This window comes from Bubalus kerabau, chromosome 1 (assembly GCF_029407905.1).
Source record: "Bubalus kerabau isolate K-KA32 ecotype Philippines breed swamp buffalo chromosome 1, PCC_UOA_SB_1v2, whole genome shotgun sequence".
In the NCBI taxonomy this organism is placed as follows: domain Eukaryota; kingdom Metazoa; phylum Chordata; class Mammalia; order Artiodactyla; family Bovidae; genus Bubalus; species Bubalus kerabau.
This window is the reverse complement of record NC_073624.1, coordinates 231874686-231898100: the sequence shown is the minus strand read 5'-3', so window position 1 is coordinate 231898100 and position 23415 is coordinate 231874686. Positions and strand designations below refer to the sequence as shown.

Genomic DNA, 23415 nt, shown 5'->3' with positions numbered 1-23415 from the left:
GTCTCAATTATTTTTTTATTTCAGTTTCCCCATCTGGAGAAAAATAAAGATGGAGAAGTGGGTAGTTTTTGACTAGGACAGCAGTTTCTAACCTACATTCTGTAGAAGACAAGTAGCCTGCACAAAATAAGAGTTCTATGGCCAAAATGAACCAGGGGAATACTGAATAGTCTAGTCCCTTCTTGGAGATACACACAACTCCTTAGTATATTAAGGTCTCTGAGAAGTCCTGCAATAAAGAAATCTGATATATTTGGTTTAATCAAACATTTCCTTACTTGGTTTGATCGTAATCTTTTTTCAGTGGAGTAACTACACTACAATCCCATCAGAGAGAGCATTTTACTTGGCACTGGGTTTAAAACTCAGTAAGGTGTGTCATCTATTAATCCTCCCCAAACAAACAAACAAGAGGTAATAGGAGGCGGGTACTAAAACAGAGTGGTATGAATTCTAAGACCAGCAGAACACTATAAAATCCCTCCACCCAACCTTCCTTCACTTCTTGGGAACTGGGCGAAATCGTGTGACTGCTCAGGCATTAGCTTTTAGTCTTTCTGTTCTTTCAATCTGTCTAGAATAGTGACTCTCAAAGCTTAGTGGTCAAGAGAATTACTGCACTGATGGGGTTGATAATCAAAGGGGGACTTTATCTGTGATGGATTATTTCTCTTATCTAATAAAAACTGATGTAAACATGACAAAATGTTAACAGGATGAAAACAGGTTAGGCTTACTATGGACTTCCTTTTTTTTTTTTCATTTTTCAAAAGAAAAACATCCAAATAATATCAGTTCAGAGTTGAATATGTTTAATAGGGCATCCAGAGAATTTTCAGGGATAATTATGACTCCCCTGATTTTTGCCTGATGCACAGACTTGACGGCTCACCCCCACATGAGATGCAGCCGCACTCTGATAACATCCTCCAGAATGGGCTTTGGGGAATGCTGACCGGAAGCACCCAGGCCCTCCACCACGTGACAGTCCAGAGCCCAACACTGAGTCCACCTCCTTGTTTCCTGGCTGTAGGACTACAGGGTCAACATCTTCCTGCGGCAGCAGTGGAATGACCCCCGGCTGGCCTACAATGAATACCCCGATGACTCGCTGGACTTGGACCCATCCATGTTGGACTCCATCTGGAAACCTGACCTGTTCTTTGCCAATGAGAAGGGGGCCCACTTCCACGAGATCACCACAGACAACAAACTGCTGAGGATCTCCCGGAACGGGAATGTCCTCTACAGCATTAGGTGAGTCCTGTCAGGCTCATCACCCCCTGAATCCTCAGAACACGCCTTCTGGGAGGAGACACCAAGAGGAGGTCCAAGCAGAGGTGAACAGGCCCTGACAACCCAATGCCTTTGCAGAACAGGCAGAGCCTGCTCTGCCACTTACAATCAGCAAGAAAGAATCAAACACCATGGGAGCTTCTAGAAGTCCATGGTTCATTATAACCAGGGAGACTAAGGAAGCAGCCAAAGAGGGAGGGTTAAAACCAGGCCCCCAAGCTTCCCCAGCATTTCAGTAAAACAAGATGGGAAAAGAGTATTCGAAGTCAATGCCCACCCCAGGAATGTTTGGTTACTCAAGATAAATAAGTTCCAGAGAGCTGCTGTATATCAGTGTGCCTAGTAATACTGGACAGTACACTAAAACATGCATTAAGAGGGTAGATCTCATGTTACATTTTTTTACATAATTAAAAAAAAATAGCAGGAGCAAAGGCACAAAGTCTGAAAAATCACAGCAACTTCAACATAAATGGCCTGCCGGGTGGACAGTGCTGCTCACAGGTATAAACCAGGGATGCTCCGTCCTGATTATAAAACCTTTCTACCCTCTATTCCTTGCATTGACTTTAAGAACCTGGGACCCTCTTTCCAGGTTGGGAGGTATCCTGCAGACACTAGTTGGGGTCAAACCTTCAGAATTTTCTGCCACACTCTGCACCCCCCATCCCACCTAATTCCCAGTCTCCTCCTGCAAGGCATGGAGGGAAGAACCAATGTCCATGTAATATTCTTACTATGCATCATTCCCTGAGAATTTACCCACTAGGCTGGGACTTACCACGTATGATTTCTAATCCTCCCAACAACTCTATGAAGCAGGTTTTGTTATGCCTATTTTACAGATTAGACAAGTGAAGATCTGAAAGTTTAAGCAACTTGCCAGAGTTCCCACAGCTATTTAGTAGCAGAACCTAAATTCTACTATGTTAGTGTGGATCTAATGCCCACTCTGAGCCTAGAAGAACATTCAACAGGCACTCAAATATTGGATGAACATATTTCTATTTCAAAGAGCTTAAAGGGGCACTGGTCCTAAATGCCTCCCTGTCTCCACCAGTTCCTCAGGGGAATATATCTTTTGAATTCTATCAGGAGACGAGCTTTAAGTGTCCAGGCCCATAGGAGAAGCCGTACAGGCCCTAATCCCAAAGTGTGACTTGACTCAGACAGGGTAGGAGGGGGACTCAAGGACCTCAGGAGAGAAAGGAGGCACTGCGGGAGGGCAGGCTGGGAGGAATCAGGGGCCCACATGGCCTTGTTAGTTTGCTGCCCACCCCACCCCATGCACATCCAGACTGGAAGAGTGACAGGCTCAGGACGGCCACCAAGGCCCTGCTGGCTAGGGATTTGCTGCAGCCAGGCTAGTTTCACATCTCCGGGAAGCTAAGCCCCAGTGCAGCATGACAGAAGGACAAATCAGCAGAAAGTGATGTTCCAAGGTCATTCAACTTCAGGAAATTAACCCAGTGTGACAGTTGCCCCACTTTAGAGCTTTTATCTGCAGAAATTCAACAGCGTGCCCTTTCCCTTCCCCATCCTCCTCCCACTCCCTCTTTTCCCTCCTTTCCCTCCCTCGCTTCTGCCTTGTACTTAAAGGGCCCACATCCACAGCCGTGGGTAAAAGCTGGAGGGGGGCATTCACCCAGGGCTGTGTGCCTCACCATGTGGGGCCAAGGTGCTGGCAGCTAAGCCCCACATGACTACCAGTTAGGGGTCTTTGGACATTGAGGTTGGCTTTTCAGGACAGCAGTGCTAGAAAGCCGTCAGCAAATACATGAGTTCAAAATCCAGAGGCCAGGAGCAACAGCTTTGAGTCCTGGCTGAGCCATCAGCTTGCTGTGAACTGACATGCGCCACTCCCTGGCCTCCTCTACACCCTGGTTTTCTCACCTGTCAAATGTGGGAGTTGGCCTGTCGACTGAAGTCTCTTTGGCCTCCACTGGTCTTTCTTCTCCACTCCCTGCAGCAGCGGCCTGGGACTTGGCAGAGCCCTTCAAGCTGAAGCCTTGCCTCTCAGCTGAGCTGCAGACCTCGGATTATGCTAAGGGGACTCCCTCTGCTTGAGACTGCAGCCCCTGCCAGGGTTGAACAACCCAAAATCAACAGCAGGTAGCCCTGGGGCAACCACTGCTTCCCAGCTGAGCCCAACAGGAGCCCGCAGATGGGAATCAGCTGCGTTTGGACACCGAGAAGGCCGGGGGCCTCTTGGAAATCACCTTTGATGAGTGTGTGAAGGGAGGAGCCAAGAACCACCTACACACCTGCTCCAGATGCACCTGGGGATGCCTAAGGCCTGGTCGCGCTCAGTTTAAAAGTCAGGCTTTGTCCGTACCCAAGAGCTCCGCAGAAGAGTAAGGATGCGGGTCTCCAGGCCTCAGGCACTTGCTAAAGGCAGGTTTCTAGAAGCCAGACAGACACCAAAGAAGCCCAGAAGTTCCACAGACTCTGTGGAACTAGAGGCAACCTCCTTTCTCTCTCTCATATGGAAACGTGCATATATTACTTCAATAAACGCTTAGTTCCATGACCTCCTTGCCCTCTCCTAGATAACTAATTCACTGGTAGTAACTAGCATGGAGGCACAACTTCCCTGGTCTGTGGATCCAGCATTATTCAACTCCTTTCTCTTCCCAGGATCACCCTGACATTGGCCTGCCCCATGGACTTGAAGAATTTCCCCATGGATGTCCAGACGTGCATTATGCAACTGGAAAGCTGTGAGTCCCTTGCATGAGGCCTCTATTTTAAAAAATCAGATCCTCCTTTACCCATGGGACCAGCAGAAATCCCCACACAGCTGCTCCTAACCCCTGGACCCCAGGAGATTACTGTGCTGTGTGCTATGTTTAGTTGCTCAGTCATGTCCAGCTGTTTGCAACCCCATGGACTGTAGCCCACCAGTCCCCTCTGTCCATGGAGATTCTCCAGGCAAGAATACTGGAGTCGGTTGCCATACTGTAACAGTCCAAAATACCAGATGAGGGGCTTTGCTCTTGGAAAGTGCATCAGAAACTTAACTTCCCTTACACTGTCTGACTCAGGTCCAGCTCTAGAGCCAGCAGCATTCTCCAAAGAGGCACTATTCCATGTCCTCTGTGAACATGCTCACCAGGAATAGAGAAGTAATAGCTTACATAAGTCAGAGTCCTTAAACTCCCAGAGTTGCTTATTCCAGCAGGAGAGAGAGATGTCTGTCCACACAAATAATTCTAATGCAGAGCAGCAAGTGGTAAGTGTGTGGTTAGATGTACAAAATGCTGTGGCCTCAAGGCAGAAAGGGCACTTCCTTCTGATTGGGAAGGAGACAGGATACAGAGAAGGCTTTATGGAGGAGATCACAGGCGAACCAAGATTTTAACCAATGTGGTAGCTCACTTACTTGACTGGAAACATAGAAACCAATCTGACGAATTTGAAGACTGGAATTAAGTGGAAGGGCACAGGGGTTCAAACTCCTCACAGATTTGAAGGAGAAGCTAAAGTACAAGAACCAGGGCAGAGCATTTAGGCAACAGGAACTAACAGACCATTCCCTGGAGCAGCACCTCCAAGGAGAGTCAGCACCAGCCAGCTCCCAACCTGCTATCACTTTACTCAGGAGTCAAGGTTCTGGGGCAGAGAGTCTGATTGGCCTAAATGAGTCACCATCTCAGACCTTGTCCCCCAACTGACAGCCCCACCATGACAGCAATCCATACAGTTATTCCCTGGGGGTTGTGGGGGGGAGAGATGTGCTTGCAAGGATGGTGCACAGGCCAAAAACAGCAGAGGTCAGCTGAACTTGACAACAGAACTGAGAGCTGGGATGCTCAGGTGGGATGCTGGGAGGAGCGAGAGAGGTAACAGGGTTGTGAAGTAAACACAAGCAATTAAGCCAGCTTTAACCTCCCATGGGAGGAGGAGGGTGGGAAATAAAGCAATGTAGTCTCATGAGTTCCACTGAGGGTCCGATGCCTCTTCACCTCTAACCCTAAACACCCCCGACATGCTTCAAATAAGAGCTTCCAGGTGGTGACTTCTCCTCCTTCTGATCCCATCCCAGTTGGATACACCATGAACGACCTCATCTTTGAGTGGCAGGAGCAGGGGGCTGTGCAGGTGGCAGACGGACTAACTCTACCCCAGTTTATCCTGAAAGAGGAGAAGGACTTGAGATACTGCACCAAGCATTACAACACAGGTAGGCGCAAGGGGCCACCCTCCTCGGGTCCCACCCTGCTGCAGCCAGGGCCAGAGGTCACTGCAAACCTTCATGCCATCACCGTTTCAGTGGGTCTTATGAGGCACCCATGGTGGATCTAGTTCTGCATTTATTACCCAGGGGTTAAGGGAACATCCCTTGAAACCAAAAGTGGCTCCCACCATTTCCTCCTGAAGTCCTGGGGCTTGAGCTTGGACCACGGCTCACGACAAGGGGAACTGGGAGACACAGTCTTTCTTCCAGGTAGCAGTGTGCTCAGCTCAGGGTAGAACCTAAGGCAGAAGGGAGAGCTGGCAGTGGCAGGACATCTAGCAGTGTCACAGAGCGGCTGGCACTTCTCAGAGGGCAAGAGCAGATGATGTTCCCACTAGATCTCGGGAGGGAGCTTCGAGCCAGCACTGAGGATTAGTAAGCAGTGAAGTTGGAAAGGGTCCCCTAGAGTGTGAGCTATGAGGGGAGAAGGGAAAAGCCCACTCTCTATCTCAGCTCTCTACCTCCCATGCCTAGCCCAGGCTTTGCTGGAAGAATGAACACAGGAATGAACTGAGGCAGGACCAAGACTGGCTTCGCCTGCCCTGTTTCAGGCAGGGAAGGAGCTTATGGAACACTGCAGACAAAAGGCAGCCAGTCAGTATGCCAGCTGTGTGTGGGGGGCAAGGGGGCTGCTGTCTGAACGCAGCCCAGTGAAGTGGAGGCACATGACAGGCTGTGACAGGGGCCAAGGAGACGAGGAGGTGAGGGCGAGGAGTTGAGGGAAACCACTGTGCGTTCTGATGCAAGTGGAAGGCCCAGAAAAAGAGCAGGCAGCCTGGGTTCTGCTCTGTTTAGGACAGGTGTCCCTTTCCAGTGACCTCGGAGATAGATATCCTAGAAACTTCAAAAATACTCTCTTCATCCCTGGGAAGCTGAGACTCAGAGAGAGAGCAGGCCAGTCATCCCTCAGTCTCCAAAGGAACTGGGTTCCAGGCCCCCCAAATTACCAATATCCGGGGATGCTCAAGGCCATGATCAGCCCTCCTCACTGGAGGATTCAGGGCCCATGGGTCCCGAGAGCCAGTGAGTCCCCAGGTATCAAATAATCACAGCCGGCTCTCATACACCACAGCGTTTTTCTCATTCATTATCTCAGTGGCCCTTCATTACCCACAAGAGCTGAGTTCCGGGCTAGTTCTGTGGATTCAATGAGAAAAGACTGGCAAGGCCCTGACCACACGGAAGGTGCAGTCCAGGGAACTGTACAAAATTCCCCTGGCAACTGTGTGTCAAGGACTGGAGCCAAGACCCACCAGGGGACGGCCTGGCCCAGTTCAAGGGACACGCAGACTGGGAGAGGAGCTGTCCACAGCCTGGTGCTGAGGACAGAGAGAGAGAGAGAGAGAGGTCGACTTGCCTGCTCAGTGTACTACGCCTTAAAGGATCCGATGCTCACGTGAACAGAGCTGAAGGGACATGGGGAAAGCCCTGCCTGGGGGAGATGTCACCATTAAACAGGAGAGGCAGGATTCCTTGGCGGGTTGTGGGGCGGAAGAAGGGCATTCCGGGCAGAGGGATTATCAGGCTCAAAAACTCAGAAGTGTGAAAGTACAGAGGATGTTCAAGGCAAGGGCTGGAGTGTAGGGGTCATGGGTGAGGTGAAGAAAGAAGGGAAGTGGAGTGGAAACAGGCTGCACGGTGAAGGGCAGACCACAGAGGCTGACCTTCTCCCTGTAGGTATCAAATAATCACATGATGAGGCTGGTGGCGAATGACATTCTGAGCACTGATGGTTTGTGAGGGCTGTGCTAAGTTCTTTACTCATTTTACCATCTCATTTGCCATCGCAGTAAACATGAGTAGCCATGTGAGGTTGGTGTCATTATTATTTACTACCATCATCATCATCCCTCATTTGCCATAGATGAGGAAACTGAGACACAGAAAGATTCAAACGCTCACCCAAGGCCACAGCTAGTGTGAGGCTGGACCAGGATTCCAGCCGAGACTGTTCTGACCTCAGAGCCTTGTTCCTATCCACTAGGCCACTTTGCCTTCCCACTCTAATTTCCTGCAGGCAAATTCACCTGCATCGAGGCCCGGTTCCACCTGGAGCGACAGATGGGCTACTACCTGATCCAGATGTACATCCCCAGCCTGCTCATTGTCATCCTCTCGTGGATCTCCTTCTGGATCAACATGGATGCTGCCCCCGCCCGTGTGGGCCTGGGCATCACCACTGTGCTCACCATGACCACCCAGAGCTCCGGCTCTCGAGCATCCCTGCCCAAGGTAAGTCCCACCGCCCAAGAGCACAGAGCACCCGGACAGACATGAAGGACACACGTCTCCCTTCCCCGCCTGAGATCAGGCCTGCACAAGGAATTAGGCACTATTTCTTGATCCTCTAAACTCAGCAGGATCCAGCATTCAGATCCACAGAAACCTTTCCTCCAGAACATTTCCTGTATAGAACATCATGTTCTGTAGAGTTGCCAGATAACCACATTTTGTTCCATTCTCTACCAACACTAGACACATATTCTGCTTCATCTGCTATTAACACTCAACTCCACTTCCTCCAGCCGCTTCACAGCAGTGCTAAGGACAACATTCCACTCCTTTCACCATCAATGGCACTTTGTGTCTGGGGTCTTCAAGACCACACCATATACAAAGATTCAAAGGACTCAGAGACTCAACAAATTGTTGAACTCACAGTTAAGATTCCTTAGAGTGATTAAGATACACATTATCCTTAATCCATAGATTAAGGATACACAGCTAGATGATAAGAGAAAAAGATACAGGCAGAGTCTAGAGGGATCCGTGTGCAAGCTTCCTCACTCTCTCCATCCCATGAGGGATCACACAGAGCTCACTCTCACCCCAGCAACAAAAATACAGCTATATGTGTGACAAGTTTCCTCCCAGAGAAAGAGAGAAATTGTTTTGAGATTTAAGATTCAATATCAAAGATTTGTATTAGGTGCTGGTTACACAAGTACCCTCTGCCCACCACATCCCCAAATTCCAGACTCCAAAGAGGAAAGCAGGTGTTCAGCTTAAACCACACTGTTTACACCAGTGGTCAAAACATGGAGGGGCACGCCTATAAGTTAGGGAAAGTGGAAGATGCCCAAAATCCAAGTTCTAGATGTCAACCAAGGGCCACCCTTGCCAGCAGGTCCTTCATAAGACAGCAGTCCGGTGCCTGCCCTGTTATACTCTTTTCTGCAGTACCTCAGTCTGATTCTGACATTTCTAAAGTTAAACACCACCTTCTGTCACATTCACTATTAACTCTTGAACCATGTTCTGCTCTGTTCACTATTAACACTCAGCACATTTCACTCCACACACTGCTAATGCCAGATACACATTCTGCTCCATGCACTCTGTGCTAGACCCAGCATTCTGTTCCATTCTTCTCACACCAGACACAGCATCCCACTGCATTCGTACCAACGCCAGACGCTAATCCTCCTCCAGTCAATTTGACGATGAAAGCAGCACTGTTCCTTTCACCGTTAACACTAGACCTCACATTCTGTTTAATTCACATTTAACACTAGACGGAATGTTCTGCTTCATTTACTATTAATGCCAGACACCATGCACTCCTCCACTCACCCACACTTGAGGTAACAACACGGCTCCATTCACTATGAGCGCGTGATGCCTCAATCCGCTTTACTCTCCTGTATCGAGTGCTAGGCGCTGTTTTCCACTGCGTTCACCACAGTCATTGAAGCCACTTTCCACATTCCTCAACACCAGATCCAACATGTGTGTGTTAAGTTGCTCAATCATGTCCACCTCTTTGTGACCTCATGGACTGTAGCCTCCAGGCTTCTCTGTCCATGGGATTCTCCAGAGAAGAATACTGGAGTGGATTGCCATTCCCTTTTCCAGAGGATCTTCCAGAACCAGGTCTGGTCTCCTGCACTGAAGGCAGATTCTTTACCATTTGAGCTACAGGGAAGACCCAACATGGTGCTCTGCCATTAACGCCAGACACCAACCATACTCTGCCCCCTTCAGCCTTATGCTAAATGCAACATTCTGCACCATGGGCAATGAATACGGCACTTCACATTCTGTTCTGATGCAGAAAAGTTGGAAGAATAAGCAACGAATACCTAGTAGCCTTCACCTCAACTCCAGTTATCATTTTCCACATTGTCTTTATCTTTCTCTCTAGGTAAGCAGGTAGATAGATGCAATTTTTACTGAAGCATTTGAAGGTTACAGACAGCATGACAATTCGCCTCTAAATAAGGACAATGATCACATGATATTATCACAACTAAAAAATTAACATTAATACAATAATATCACTGAATTAGAAATAATTTCATAATTTCACCAAAATTTAAAGAACCTTTACGTTTTCCCAATGGTCTAAAAACTGTCATCAGTAGACATGGTGAGGGATCCAATCAAAGATCCAATAAACATATACACTGCATACGGTTTACTCTTTTAATCTAGAAGAGTCTCCCCACTGTTTTCTTTCATGACACTGACTATTCCATTAACTTTTAATGTGAGACCTGACATTCTACTTCAATTGTCATCTATGCTAGACACCACTCTCTCCTCTATCCATCCTCACAAGAAAACTCAACAATGTGCCCCTTGTACCATTAAGGCTAGACTTTGCAGTCTGCTACATTTACTATAAAAGCTTGAAACCAAACTCTCTGTTTATGGTTACCAGCTGACAGCACATTCTGCTCTGTTCATTTGCAACAGCAGGAGGAATATTTTGCTTCCTGTTCCTTATGTTAGGCTCAACATGCTGCTCCTCGCTCTATGAATAGTCTACACCACAGTCCCCTTCACTTATAGCTGACTCTAGACTCAACATTCTGTTCCACCCATTGTTAACACTGACCTCGATAGTGGGCTCCGTTTGCTAATAACACTCAACCTGACATTCTTGCCTCTTTCAAAGCATAAAATTCAGTGGCATTTAGTATATTTACAAAGTTGTGTACCCTCGGCAGTGTCTAATTCCAGAACATTTTCATCACCTCACAGAGAATCCCCATCTTCATCAATAGCCACTCCTTGTTCCCCCCTCCTACCAGCCTCTGGCAACCACTCATCTACTTTCCCCTCTCTGAATCTGCCTATCCTAGATGTCTCACTTAAGAGGAATCACACAATATGTGCACTTTTATGCCTGGCTTCTTTCATTTAGCATAATATTTTCAAGGTTTACATATGTTGTAGAATGTATCGCTACTTCATTTCTTTTTATGGCTGTGTAATATTCTGTTGCATGTATAGATCACAATTCGTTTATTTATCAGTTGATGGACATTTGGGTTATTTCCATGTTTGTCTGTTTTAAATAATGCTGCTGTGAACAAGCATTTCCTGTGTATAGGTTTTTGTGCGGACATATATTTTCAACTCTTAAAGATATATTATTATATGGTACATTATAGTCATTATATTAATATATACTATATATTATATATAAGTTATAGGTATATTATATACTCAACTTTTCGAGGAATGCCAAATTATTTTCCAAAGTGGCTATACCACTTTATAATACTGCCAAGGTTCTGCTTTCTCCACATCCTCATTAATGTTTGTTATTCTACCTCTTTGATTATAAATATCTCAATAGATGTGAAGTGCTATCTCATCATAGTTTTGATTTGAATTTTCCTAATAACTAATAATGTTTAGCATCTTTTCATGTGCTTATTGACCATTTTTATATCTTCTATGGAGAATCAATTCAAATCTTTTACCCATTTTTTAATTGGGGCATTTCTCTTTATTGTTGTAATAGTTCTTTGTGTATTATCGATTTTAAACTCTTAAGAACATGATTTGCACATATTTTCTCCCATTCTACAGGTTTTCACTTGATTGAAAATGTTCCTTATGCACAAAAGTTTGTAACTTTAAGGAAATTAATTTAAATTTTCTATTGTTGTTTGTACTTTTGGTGTCATTCTTAAGAAACTAGTACCTAATCCAAGATCATAAAGATTTACACGTACATTTTTTCTAAGAATTTCATGCACTGTGCTTAGCCGCTCAGTCATGTCCAACTCTTTGCAACCCCATGGACTGTAGCCTGCTAGGAAGCTCCTCTGTCCATGGAATTCTCCATGAACAAGAATACTGGAGCGGGATGCTATACCCTCCTCCAGGGGAATCTTCCCAACCCAGGAATCAAACCCAGGTCTCCCACATTGCAGGCAGATTCTTTACCACCTGAGAGTTACATAGTTTAGCTCTAAATATAGGGTTTCAATCTATTTTGTTTATTTTTGCATATGAAATGAGGGAGGGATATCATTCTTTTGTATGTGGATATCCAGTTATCCAGGCACTGTTTGTTAAAAAGATTATTCTTTCCATCCATTGAATTCATATCCTTCTCAAAAGTATATTGGTCATAGGCTTTGACTAAGTAAACCCCAAAATATGGGTTTACTTCTGGACTCTCAATTCTATCCCATTGATATATACATACACACACACACACACACACACACACACACAAATTTATCTTTATGTCAGCATCACACTCTTGAGTATCATAGCTTTATAGTAAGTTTAGAAGTTGAGGATTGTGAGTCCTCCACCTTTGTTCTTTTTAAAGATTGTTTTGCCCATTCTGGCTCCTTAGCATTTCCATATGAACATGAATATAAATTTTAAGATCAGCTTGTCAATTTCTGCAGTGACAATAAAAACAAATTTTAGTTTTAAATGCATTGAGTCTGCATAGGAACTTGGGGAGTATTGACATCTTAACAATATTAGGTCTTCCAATCCATGAACACAGAATATCTTCCCACTTATTTAGATCATCTTTAATTTCATCCCACTGCTTTCTAGACCCCATGGTTTCTAACGAGAAATCAGCTGTTAATCTTACTGAGTATACCTTGTACATGGTGAATTATTTCTCTTTCTGCTCTTAAGATTCTTGTTTTTTTGGCTTCAAACAGTTTGATTATGGTGTGTCTAGGTGTGGAACTCTTTGCGTTTATCTTACTTGGGGTACATTTAGCTTCTTTGATGTGTACATTAGTGCTTTTCATCAAATTTAGGAAAATATTGGCCATTATTTGTTCAGATATTCTTGCTGCTTTTTTCTGTCTCTCTCTTCTTCAGAAATACCCATCAAACACAGGTTAGTCCACCTGATGATTCCCCCACACGTTTCTGAAGTGAAGTGAAGTGAAGTCACTCAGTCATGTCCGACTCTTTGCGACCCCATGGACTGCAGCCCACCAGGCTCCTCCCTCCATGGGATTCTCCAGGCAAGAGTACTGGAGTGGGTTGCCTTTTCCTTCTCCAGGGGATCTTCCAGACCCAGGGATCGAACCTGGGTCTCCCGCATTGCAGGCAGACACTTTAACCTCTGAGCCACCAGGGAAGCCCACGTTTCTGAGGCTCTGTTTATTGTTCTTCATTCTGTTCCTGAGACAAGATAACCTCAAGTTCACTGATTCTTTCTTCTGTCCACTCAGACATGTTCTTAATTCTCTCCAGTGAAAGTTTCAGTTCAATTATTTTACTTTTTAACTCTAGAATTTCTGTTTGGTTCTTTTTTGTAGCTTCTCATACTCTACGTAGTGAGACTTTGTTCCCATACTTTTCTTTAGCTGGGTAGCCAAGGTTTTTTTGGTTCTTTGAACATATTAAAAATATAACTGATTTAAAGTCTTTGTGTATGAAGTCCAATATCTGGGCACAACCTTTTTTGACTGCATTTTCTCCTTTGTATGGGCCTGACTTAATCAATCCAGGCTTCTATAACAAAGTACCATAAGCTGGGTGGCTTATAAATAGCGTAAGTTTGCCTCACAGTTCTGGAGGCTGGAAATCTGAGACCAGGGGGCCCGGGTAGTCTGGTTCTGGTGAGGATCGTCTTCCAGTTACAAACTGCTGACTTACTGTTGTATCCTCACAGGGCAGAAAGACAGCAAGCTGGCTCTCTGGACTCTTTCTATAAAGGCACTACTCCCATTCATGAAGGCTCCACTCTCGTGACCTAATTACTTCCCAGTGATCTCATCTCCAAATACCATCATATTGGGATGAGATTTCAACATACAACTTTTGGGAGGACATAAACATTCAGTACATTGCATTCACCATACTTTATTATTTCTTTGTATATCTTAAATCTTTTTGATAAAAATTATACATTTACATGGAGAAGGCAATGGCAACCCACTCCAGTACTCTTGCCTGGAAAATCCCATGGATGGAGGAGCCTGGTAGGCTGCAGTCCATGGGGTCGCAAAGAGTCAGACACGACTGAGCAACTTCACTTTCACTTTTCACTTTCATGCATTGGAGAAGGAAATGGCAACCCACTCCAGTGTTCTTGCCTGGAGAATCCCAGGGACGGAGGAGCCTGGTGGGCTGCTGTCTATGCGGTCACACAGAGTCGGACATGACTGAAGCGACTTAGCAGCAGCAGCATACATTTACATAATATAATGTGACATATCACTGAGCCAAGCAGTTTAAAACTTTGCTGTAGCCTTTACTTTCTGCTTATTCAGAGTTGACAGCTAAGAGCCTTCTCAAGTCACCCCGGACATGCACATAGGCCTAAAAATGCACATTGGTTCCCAGGAATATCTCATAGCTTTATGGACAGCTCATTCCCCAAGTTTTCCTTTTATTCTTTTTGATCAACCAATTGTTTGCCTCAACTGTTACCAACTGCCTGAGGCTGATGTAATGTTCAACACTTGCCAATGATTGTTTTCAACAAATGCCCTCAAGGAAAAAGCTGCTCACTTTGGGACAGCTCCAAGTCAGGTCAAATAAAGACAGCCTTGTGAGTGGTCTCTTTCCGAGAACCATAAAACAGGTCAAATAACAATTCCCTGAGAACACAGCTTTAAAGAAGCTCCTACTCTCTTCTGCCCCATCCAGTGGCTGTCAGGATACTGGTGTTCACTGTGCCTGCAGGCTGTTGCTTTACAAGACTAGCACAGAGCCACACATGAGGCGATGGGAACAGGGCAACTTAAAACATCACAAAGGAAATAAAAGCATACATCCACAGAAAAACTTCAGTTCACAGCAGCATTATTCCTAATAAGAGCCAAAAGCTAGAAGCAATCCAGATGTCCTTAACTGATGAATGGATCAATGATATGTGTTATACCCACACAGAGTACTATTATTTGGCCATAAAAAATAAAATACTGACATATGCTATGATATAGATGAATATCGAAAACATTATGCTAAGTGAAAGGCCACATATTGTATGATTCCATTCACATAAAATGTCCATGATTGGAGGAAGAGAATTGGGGGAATAAGGAAATGATAGATAAAAGATAGTAGATTCCTTTTGGAGGTGATGAAAATGTTCTAAAATTGACTATGATGATGATTGTATATAATTGTGAAGATATAAAATCATTGATTTCTATACTTTAAATGTGTATGATACATGAATCATATCTCAATAAAGCTGGGTTATTTCTAATGCCATGAAGCCTGCTGTTCTTACTGGGATTCAACTGATTTTCCCAAATAAATGTTTACAGGATTGCTGTTAGACTTTAATTAATTAACAGAGTTTGGAGAAAAGCTGGTTCTGACCATTTATAGAGTCCTCACTGCCTTTTTGCAGGGGGAGAGTTTTTGAAGATCTTGCTCTGCCATTCTCACTGACATCCTCCACTTACTTTTACCATTAAGTAAAAATTCTCCTATCACCTTAAATCTGAACACCACATTCTATTCCATCAATGACAGAATGATGGACACACCATCCCCCTTCTCTTTAGGGCTCTTCTAGGCACCATGTTCTTTTTTTCTCAATATTCTGTCCAGTCTTCTTGATGAATTTCCCATCTGTTTCCTTCTGTACCCTCCATACTAATATTCCAGCTGAAACAACAGAAGATGATGGGGAAGGGGGTTTCTAAGGAGCAGAAAACATTCCTCCACACTCAATATTTCACTCTGTTCTCTCCTCATCTTCCTGTGTTCTTCCCCCTACCTCCACCCCAGGTATCGTATGTGAAAGCCATTGACATTTGGATGGCCGTGTGCCTGCTTTTCGTGTTCTCAGCCCTGCTTGAGTATGCCGCCGTCAACTTTGTGTCTCGGCAGCACAAAGAGCTGCTCCGATTCAGGAGGAAGCGAAGACATCACAAGGTAGGCCTTTGGCTCAATGCTGGTGGTAAACAGAAGAGTTCCAGGAAACCTTGTCTTATGATACTTGTTTTCCTGTATCATTCTTCTCAGTGGATAAAGCATGCACAAAATACAGATCAAAGTCCCACAAGTCCTAGTTTCTCCTCCCATAAATAAAGCCCTGATTGGGTTTATGGGCACTCATTCTTCTAACACTAATAACACTAATTATCAGGTTACACTTGAAGACAGAATTGATGGAGCAAACACTGATGGGGCCAAGATAGAAACTAGCCATAAACCCAAAGCATGGAAGGCTGCAGGATGTTTGCTGGTGTTTTCTATGAGCAGGCTGCACTGTTTCAATGGGCCTGATTCCAGCAGCAATTGGTATCACAGAACATGAGATCTTAGAGTAGAATGTCCAGTTTCCAGGCCTTTGTTTCCTACCTTCAAGAAAAGACACGCTGCACAGTCTTCCCCTGGAGTGAATTCTCTTTCCTTATGAGAGACAGAATAAAGAAATGCTTTGAAATTAAATATTAAAGTAGGCATTTAAAATATGCAAATAATACCAAATTTATCTTGTCATTGCTGCTGCTGCTGCTTCTAAGTCACTTCAGTTGTGTCCAACTCTGTGCAACCCCATAGACAGCAGCCCACCAGGCTCCTCTGTCCCTAGGATTCTCCAGGCAAGAACACTGGAGTGGGTTGCCATTTCCTTCTCTGTATTTTGTCATTAGGGTTATGAAAAGAAAATATTACATTACTATATACTTGAAAAGTTTGAGTCCTAATGAAGAAAGGCAGTTAAAAAAAAAAAAAAAGGAAAAGAAATACTTGGCAGGGACTTCCTTGACAGTCCAGTGGCTAAGACTCCATACTTCTATTGCAGGGGGCTGGGGTTCAATACCCAGTCAGGGAACTAAAATCCCATATGCTTAAGATTCTACAAGCCATATGGTGAAGCAAAAAAAACACAACAAAACAAAAAAACCTGGCAGACCACCTCTGAAAAGTCACCAACCTCTGTTAACTCTGTGGGAGCAAAGTGGCTCCATACCCAAGCCTGTAACCACTCCCCCAGGAGACCTTTCTCCTAGGGATCGGAGGACTTGCTTTTCTCTCCAGTCTCATCTTCACGTCACTTTTCCCCTTGCTCTCTGAGCACCATCCACACTGGCTTTTTTCATAGTTCCTCAAACACACACACAGGACTTCAGGTGTCTTGTTCTCTCCACCCAGGTTGCTCTTCCAGTGGACCGGTTGCTCTCCAGTGTACTTTGCTTGGTATGAACCTGCTCATTTTCCAGTTCTCAGCTATGGCACCTTTCCCTGATACCCTAGTCAAGGTGCAGGCCCTGTATTGAGGTGCTGATGCCAGGCTGTTAAGTGTGATCATGCAGGTTGTATCCAAGGGCCCCCAGCCAAGGAAGCTCTCTTCTCTTAGGTCCTGCCCTGGCGTGGACTGTATCAGCCAGAGGAAGTGATCCCAATTCAGACACCCAGAGCAGGGGGGTACCGCTAGTCTGATATGCACAAAGACACTTTATTGTCAGCCAAGACGATACTCAGTTTCTTTCCTTCTATACACAAGTTATAATTACAATTCAATCAGGGGTTTGTTTCATGTGAACCATCCACTGAATGGTAAGTTCCATCAGGTCAGAGACCACATCTACTCTAGCTCAGTACTACTGATACAGCCCTGGTGTTTACCACAAGGCCTGATAGATAGTGAATGTGGAATAGGAATTTGCTGAACAAATGCACAAAGGGATAAAAAAAAAAAAAAAAACTAATGGAATAAAAAAAGGAGACCCTGCAGACGGAGAGGCTGCCTGGGAGCTTTTCCAGCTACAGATGAGGGCAACCAAGAACTCAAACACTGGCCACACCACACACCTAGGCCCTACCTGCCTTAGACTGACCTACTGAAAGCAGCTGTCTACCCAGCCACAAGAGCTGGGACAAAGGACTCTGCCTCTTGAGTTCTCTTTGCTATGTGATTTTCAGCTAGCCTCTTCTAGGGACCAGCATCCACATCTGTAAAATGGGCACAATGGGGGACTGGTGAAAGATGAAATCAGATCCCAACATAGCTTTAAGTTATGTTCCTGCCACACAAGTACCAGGAATTAAAACGATCCAAAGGCACACATTTCCCTCAGTATGTTTCTTAAACATCAGCAATCTGATTCAATTAACTTCTAGCAGTTTACCGCAGGCGGCAGGCAGACGTTCCGAGACAGAGGCTGTCCATGAGAGTTAGGATAAAAGCTGCACTGGAAGACGGAAGCAAACATCTTGGGTGCAGCTGGCCAGACAGGACTTCTTGAAAGATCCTGGTTTTAGTCTTTCCATTACTGTCCATCAGATACCTAGCCTCTGATTCTTAACACAATCTAAGCAAGGAACTGACCAAACACAACTGTCTCTGAGATTTACTTCTATTTTCCCTTTTCCCCAACCAGGGGCTAGCAGCTTTATGCATTTCCCTCTGCAAAAAGAATGTCAATATTTATCACAGAGATGCTTACATGGGAAGACTATGTCCAAAATACTTGACTGGTACCAGGTCACTAGACTGTGCCTGGCATAGCTCCAGCAGGCATTCTGTGCATGGACTAAAATATAAATGGAGCCCCTTGAAGATATGTAACGTTGTGGGACCTATAGTGTTTGCAAAGGTTGCCTCCACCCTTGCCAAATGCCTACCAGTTTTACGTATTAGAGGAAAACAAAAGCTCTGTCTCTGGCCAGGTAAAATGTGAATAAGGCCACTGTGCAGATTTGATCAGATTCCTCTGCTGGGTCCCTTCCTCATTCTCTCACAGCATGTTGGTTCTGGAAGAGCTCTCAGAGAGGGTCCCATCCAGTCCTCCTGTGCAGATGAGGACAAAGAGGAGGGGAAAGTGACCAGGATCTTGGAGGCACTGATGGGAAAGATACAGAGGCCTTCCAAGACCCACGGCTGATCTCAGAAAACACTGACCACACACCACCAGCTACTTATCTGTTCATCAGCGTCTCCATCCTGAAGCAGATAAAAATAGCCCTGCATTTATTAGATCTTAAATAGGAACGAAGATTTACCCCAAGGCAGAGGCCAAAAACTAGTAGCTAGAAGGTCAGATTTGCCATGCAAATATCTTTAAGTTCACCAGCAGTATCTTAAAAATCTGGAATGAAGTGCCAGCATTCAATGCAGTGCCAGTGATTACACTTCCAGCTTCACTCAAAACATCACAGCCTCTGGTCCCTCTGGATTCACATCCCACATGGTACAGGCTCACTGCAAATGCCTTTAGGTAAGGAACGCAGTCCACGGCCCCAGTTCCCTTCATCACTGTCTCTCCTGCCTGGCCCCTGGTGTGCATCTGAATTAGTGTGACCTTGTGCCCACAGGCTCTGAACTTGGTACAGATGTCAGAAACTGAAGGCGCAGAATCGGGCTTACCATAAAAAACAGCTTACTTTGGAGTAAGGCCCTGTGGATGTGGCTTGCAGGCTGGCCGTACATTAGCTTGGGCTGCAGAAACCTCCCTTTAGCAGAAAGTTTGCAGAGGGAGTTTTAAGCCCCAGATGGTGAGTGAAGAGGAACTAGCCACATGCCTGAGTTTCTCTGAGCCCATCATCTTGGCCAGGCTCCTCGACTCCCACCACCCTCCCATGTTACCTCATTTGCTGGGCAGAAACCATCTGGTCCTCGAATTCCCCAGCCAGCCTCATTAGTCAGATTATTAGGAAACCTCTGTGAGCCCGACTGGGCAGGCACACTACCAACCTCCCTGGCTTCGATCGGATTCCCCCTGTTCCAGTCCCGCGCAGCTCCAGATGCAGTTGGGCATTCGTTGGCTGCCATCTGCTGGCTCGAATAGGAATAGCAGGCTTTGTCCAGTTATCTCTAGGGAATTTCCTTTCTCCTGGATACAATGTAAAATTGATCACCTTCTAACCAGATGAGGCCTCCACACATCCATCCCCTCCCCACTCTTGTTTAACTGATGAAGAAGGCAGAAAATAATTTGCCCAAAGCAATACAGAAAGTTAATTTTGAGTCTCCACCTGCATAACTAGAGCCAAGCGAAAAAACATTTTCAATCACACCCTCCTCTCACCCTCCCCGCCCCCCCCACCCCCGCCCCGCATTGCTACAGTGAGTGATAAACAAGATTGTCAGACCCAACCCCGCTCCCAGGCACAGGGTCCAGTCACTTGGCCAGCTTCCCCCAGTCCTCTCCTCAGTGCTGGCACAAGCCCTCTACTGTTGTCCTTCCCACAGAAAAATACTGGTTGAGCACCCATCTGCCAGGTACTGGAGCCCACCTTCTTACCCTCACTTCCTGCAATGAGGGTGTTGGACCAGATTCACTCGTTTGTGAAATATGTCTTGAGCATTCATATGTCAAATCCTCCAGGTGCTAGGAATACAACACCATTTTAATTTAAATTAATTTAAAAAAAAAAAAAAAAAAGGAAGCTGGGACAGACTGGATATGCAAGTAAACCATTTGGTCAACAAACATTTGCAGAGTTTTGAGCTCCTTCTCAGGAAATATATTCATATGTCTAGTGTTGAGGGTGCAGTGAGCATGATGCGCTTTGCCTTTGCCTTCAGAGAGCTTACACTGTAATGAGAGAGACAGATGTTAATCAAGGAAAACAATGCGATAGGAGATTTAAAATAAAAAAGGAAAAGCCGAGAATCCTGATGTATGGATCACACATCAGGGACACTGAGCCTAACCTCAGGCTCAGGGAAGGCATCTGAGTAGGAATTAGTTCAGAAAAGAAGGGGCTGGAAGCAGGGGCAGGGTTGGGAGAGACAGACTCAGCAGAGAGAACCACCTGAGCAGAGAACAAGAGGAGTGTGGCACTTCCCAATAGATGGAAACACCACAGGGCACAGAAAGTCAAACGGAGCATCCACAGACGGGCAATCCAGGTCATCATGTAAAGCTTTTAATTATCCTCAAGTCAGTGGCAGCCTATTAAGAAAGTTCTAAGCAAAGGATGATGGATAAGATCCATGTCATAACAACCCAGAGGGGTGGCAAGGCTGGGGGAGATGAGAGGCCGAAGGGAAACGAGGCTGGAGGTCATCACAAGCCCAGATGAAGGCCCAGGCTGGGGTGGCACAGGCAGAGCTGGACAGACACCAGGGCCCCCAGACTGCCCTGCACAGGAACAAGCAGAAGACAGAGCAGCTGCCCACAAAGCGCTCACTCTCAAGTCAGCAGTGTGGGCCGATAAAGCCCCCCAGAGCCACACACTGAATCAGCAGCTCAGCAAGACTCTGAGGACCATGTCAGAGCTCACAAGGAAGAACCACAAAGCCAGATGTGATGCGAGCAGGCAAGAGTGTCTCCTCGATCCAGACGAGGGGAGGGGGAAGTGAAGTGGGTCAGGCAGCAGGCGCTTGGGTAGTGAGCATGCAGCCAGGAGGTGGGAACGCACGAGTGATGGCTGAAAAACGTGCAACGCAACAGGCAGGTGTGCAGAGCACAGGCAGGGGAGGCGGGGAGCCTGGAAAGGTAAGTTGGAGCCAAATGATGAAGGGCTTGAGAAACTCCAGATGAAAATCTTGATAAAAATCCAGAGCCTGTCTGAAGTCACACCTGCCAGGGATACAGGAACATGGAGGTAAGAGGCAGCTGTGGTCCCTGGGCTTGCAGCCCTTGCTCGCTCCTGATCCATTCACTCTCTCCCCAAACCCACACACAGAAACCTGGGGGATGGGGTGGGGGAGAGGGCAAGGAGGCAACAGAGGCAAAGCAGGGGATCTTTCCAAATTGTCCTCTGGGTTTCTGATAAAACGGCATTCAGAGTATCTGCTCGGCTACAACTTCTGATGATCGAAAAGCATCTTAAAGGAGTGGAGTGAATCTTATCCCCACTTAAAGGAAAAAAACGAAATTAAAAACCCTGAGAGTCACAGGAAGATGTCTTCTGAGGAAGTGACCTGCCCAAGGTCATACAGCCACAGGTGACTGAGCCAAGGTCACTGAGCAGGTCTCAGACACCACACCACACAACTATCCCCTGGTTTGCATCTGTTTCGGCACTTGATGGCGCCCCTCTATAAGGCATAACTCCCCAGCCAGCCACAGAGCCTTCAGGGGCCTGGAGTGGTGCCGTCTGGGAGGCAGGGCGAGCCAGATGGGCACGGCCTGGCCCCCAGGGGAGTGCCTGCAGGGAGGGTGCCCAGCCCCTGTCTTATTTTAAGTAGAGCCCCATGTTGAATCTGTTCCAGGAGGATGAGGCTGGAGAGGGCCGCTTCAACTTCTCGGCCTACGGCATGGGCCCAGCCTGCCTTCAGGCCAAGGACGGCATCTCTGTCAAGGGCGCCAACAACAGCAACACGACCAACCCCCCTCCGGCACCATCCAAGTCCCCGGAGGAGATGCGAAAACTCTTCATCCAGCGGGCCAAGAAGATCGACAAGATCTCCCGCATCGGCTTCCCCATGGCCTTCCTCATCTTCAACATGTTCTACTGGATCATCTACAAGATCGTCCGCAGGGAGGACGTCCACAACCAGTGACGGGTCTGGGCTGGGGGTCGCTGGGAGTGGGCAGAGTGGGAGGGGCACAGGAATCTGAGGGCCGGAGGAGGAGGAGGAGGGGAAGCGAGGTGCGTGTGCGCCGTCTCTCAAATGCGGCGATGCATGGCTCAGAATGTGGCACTATCTATTCAACCTCGGGTGGGGGTGGCACGGGGAAGGAGGGGTTTTTCTAATAAGGGAACTGAGAGGCGGGGAGGAAGGGGAGGGTTCGGGGTGGGCGCAGCAGTGGGGAGTGGTAAAATCCACTTTCAAAAATTTGCGTCCGTGGGCTGTGCAGTTTTCCTGTTTGGAAGGAGAATACAGTCTGCCCCAGAGCAGCAGCAAAGCCATGTAATATATATGATATATATTCATGCTTAATATTAATGCAAAACCACAAGAACAAAAGACTTGTTTCTTAACCTATCAGCCTAGTAACTGCTTAAATTTTTAAAAGTCACAGAAGTGATGGACAATTTTTCCCAGAGTGGAAAACAGTCACAAATCAGCTTGCTCTGGTGTGTCCCACATCACACCCCTTCCAACGCCATCCCTGTCTTCAAGCTGGCCCAGGTGAACTCATGCCGAAAAGCCATTTCGCCTCTGCTTCAAGGGGGCCGTGCGGCCCAGGCACGGGTGGTGGAAATGGGGGAAGGTGGAGAGAGGAGAAGGGGAGTGACTAAAGAGATGGGACGATGCAGAGGTCCAAGGACGGAGAGTCATCTTGACGCCTCCAGGCTGGGGACCTCTCTCAGCTGCCCCTCTCTAGACCCTCTCATTTCTGTGCTTCTCCACCCACCCCACTTACCCTCCACCACCCAGAAATGGCCCCCATGGTTTTTCTCATCATATTGCTAATATGCAATCTTTTTTATGGTTAAAAAAAAAGTAATAATCTCAAGAAATAATATGCAGATAGACTGGGTATAAACAGATGCACTTTTTCAGATGTCTATTTTTTTGGAGAGTGTCTTTGGAATTGCAAGCAGGGATATGTTTGGGAAGGTGGGGTTGCAGGATGAAACAGATGTATTATATTGTGGCTCTACGGAGTGGAGTTTTACGAGGTAAAAGGGCAGTAGTAGGCTGCTGCCGCTTAGATACATGGATACGGGTGGAAAGAAACACTGATGTTTATAAAGTCTGTTCATTATATTCTGACATTTCATATACCACAAAGAACATGGGGAGCTTGGCGGGGGGGAAAGAGCCCATTATATTTTTGTAAATCTTTTTT

General features: G+C 46.3%; 1 protein-coding gene across 1 annotated transcript; it reads left to right on the top strand.

Moving 5' to 3' along the window:
* Positions 1-870: 870 nt before the first annotated feature.
* On the top strand, positions 871-23071 carry GLRA1 (glycine receptor alpha 1). The gene is made up of 7 exons (XM_055551762.1): positions 871-981; positions 1034-1257; positions 3934-4016; positions 5342-5479; positions 7551-7765; positions 15506-15652; positions 21888-23071. Exons 1-7 carry the CDS (start codon positions 871-873, stop codon positions 22176-22178), a joined length of 1209 nt encoding a protein of 402 aa, XP_055407737.1. The 3' UTR covers positions 22179-23071.
* Positions 23072-23415: the final 344 nt, after the last annotated feature.

Bases quoted from the DNA above. Each gene is read 5' to 3' on its own strand.
- GLRA1 (XM_055551762.1), top strand. From the start codon at position 871: ATGCACAGACTTGACGGCTCACCCCCACATGAGATGCAGCCGCACTCT. The intron at 982-1,033 runs GTGACAGTCCAG...TCCTGGCTGTAG, and splicing joins GCACCCAGGCCCTCCACCAC to GACTACAGGGTCAACATCTT. The intron at 1,258-3,933 runs GTGAGTCCTGTC...TTCTCTTCCCAG, and splicing joins AATGTCCTCTACAGCATTAG to GATCACCCTGACATTGGCCT.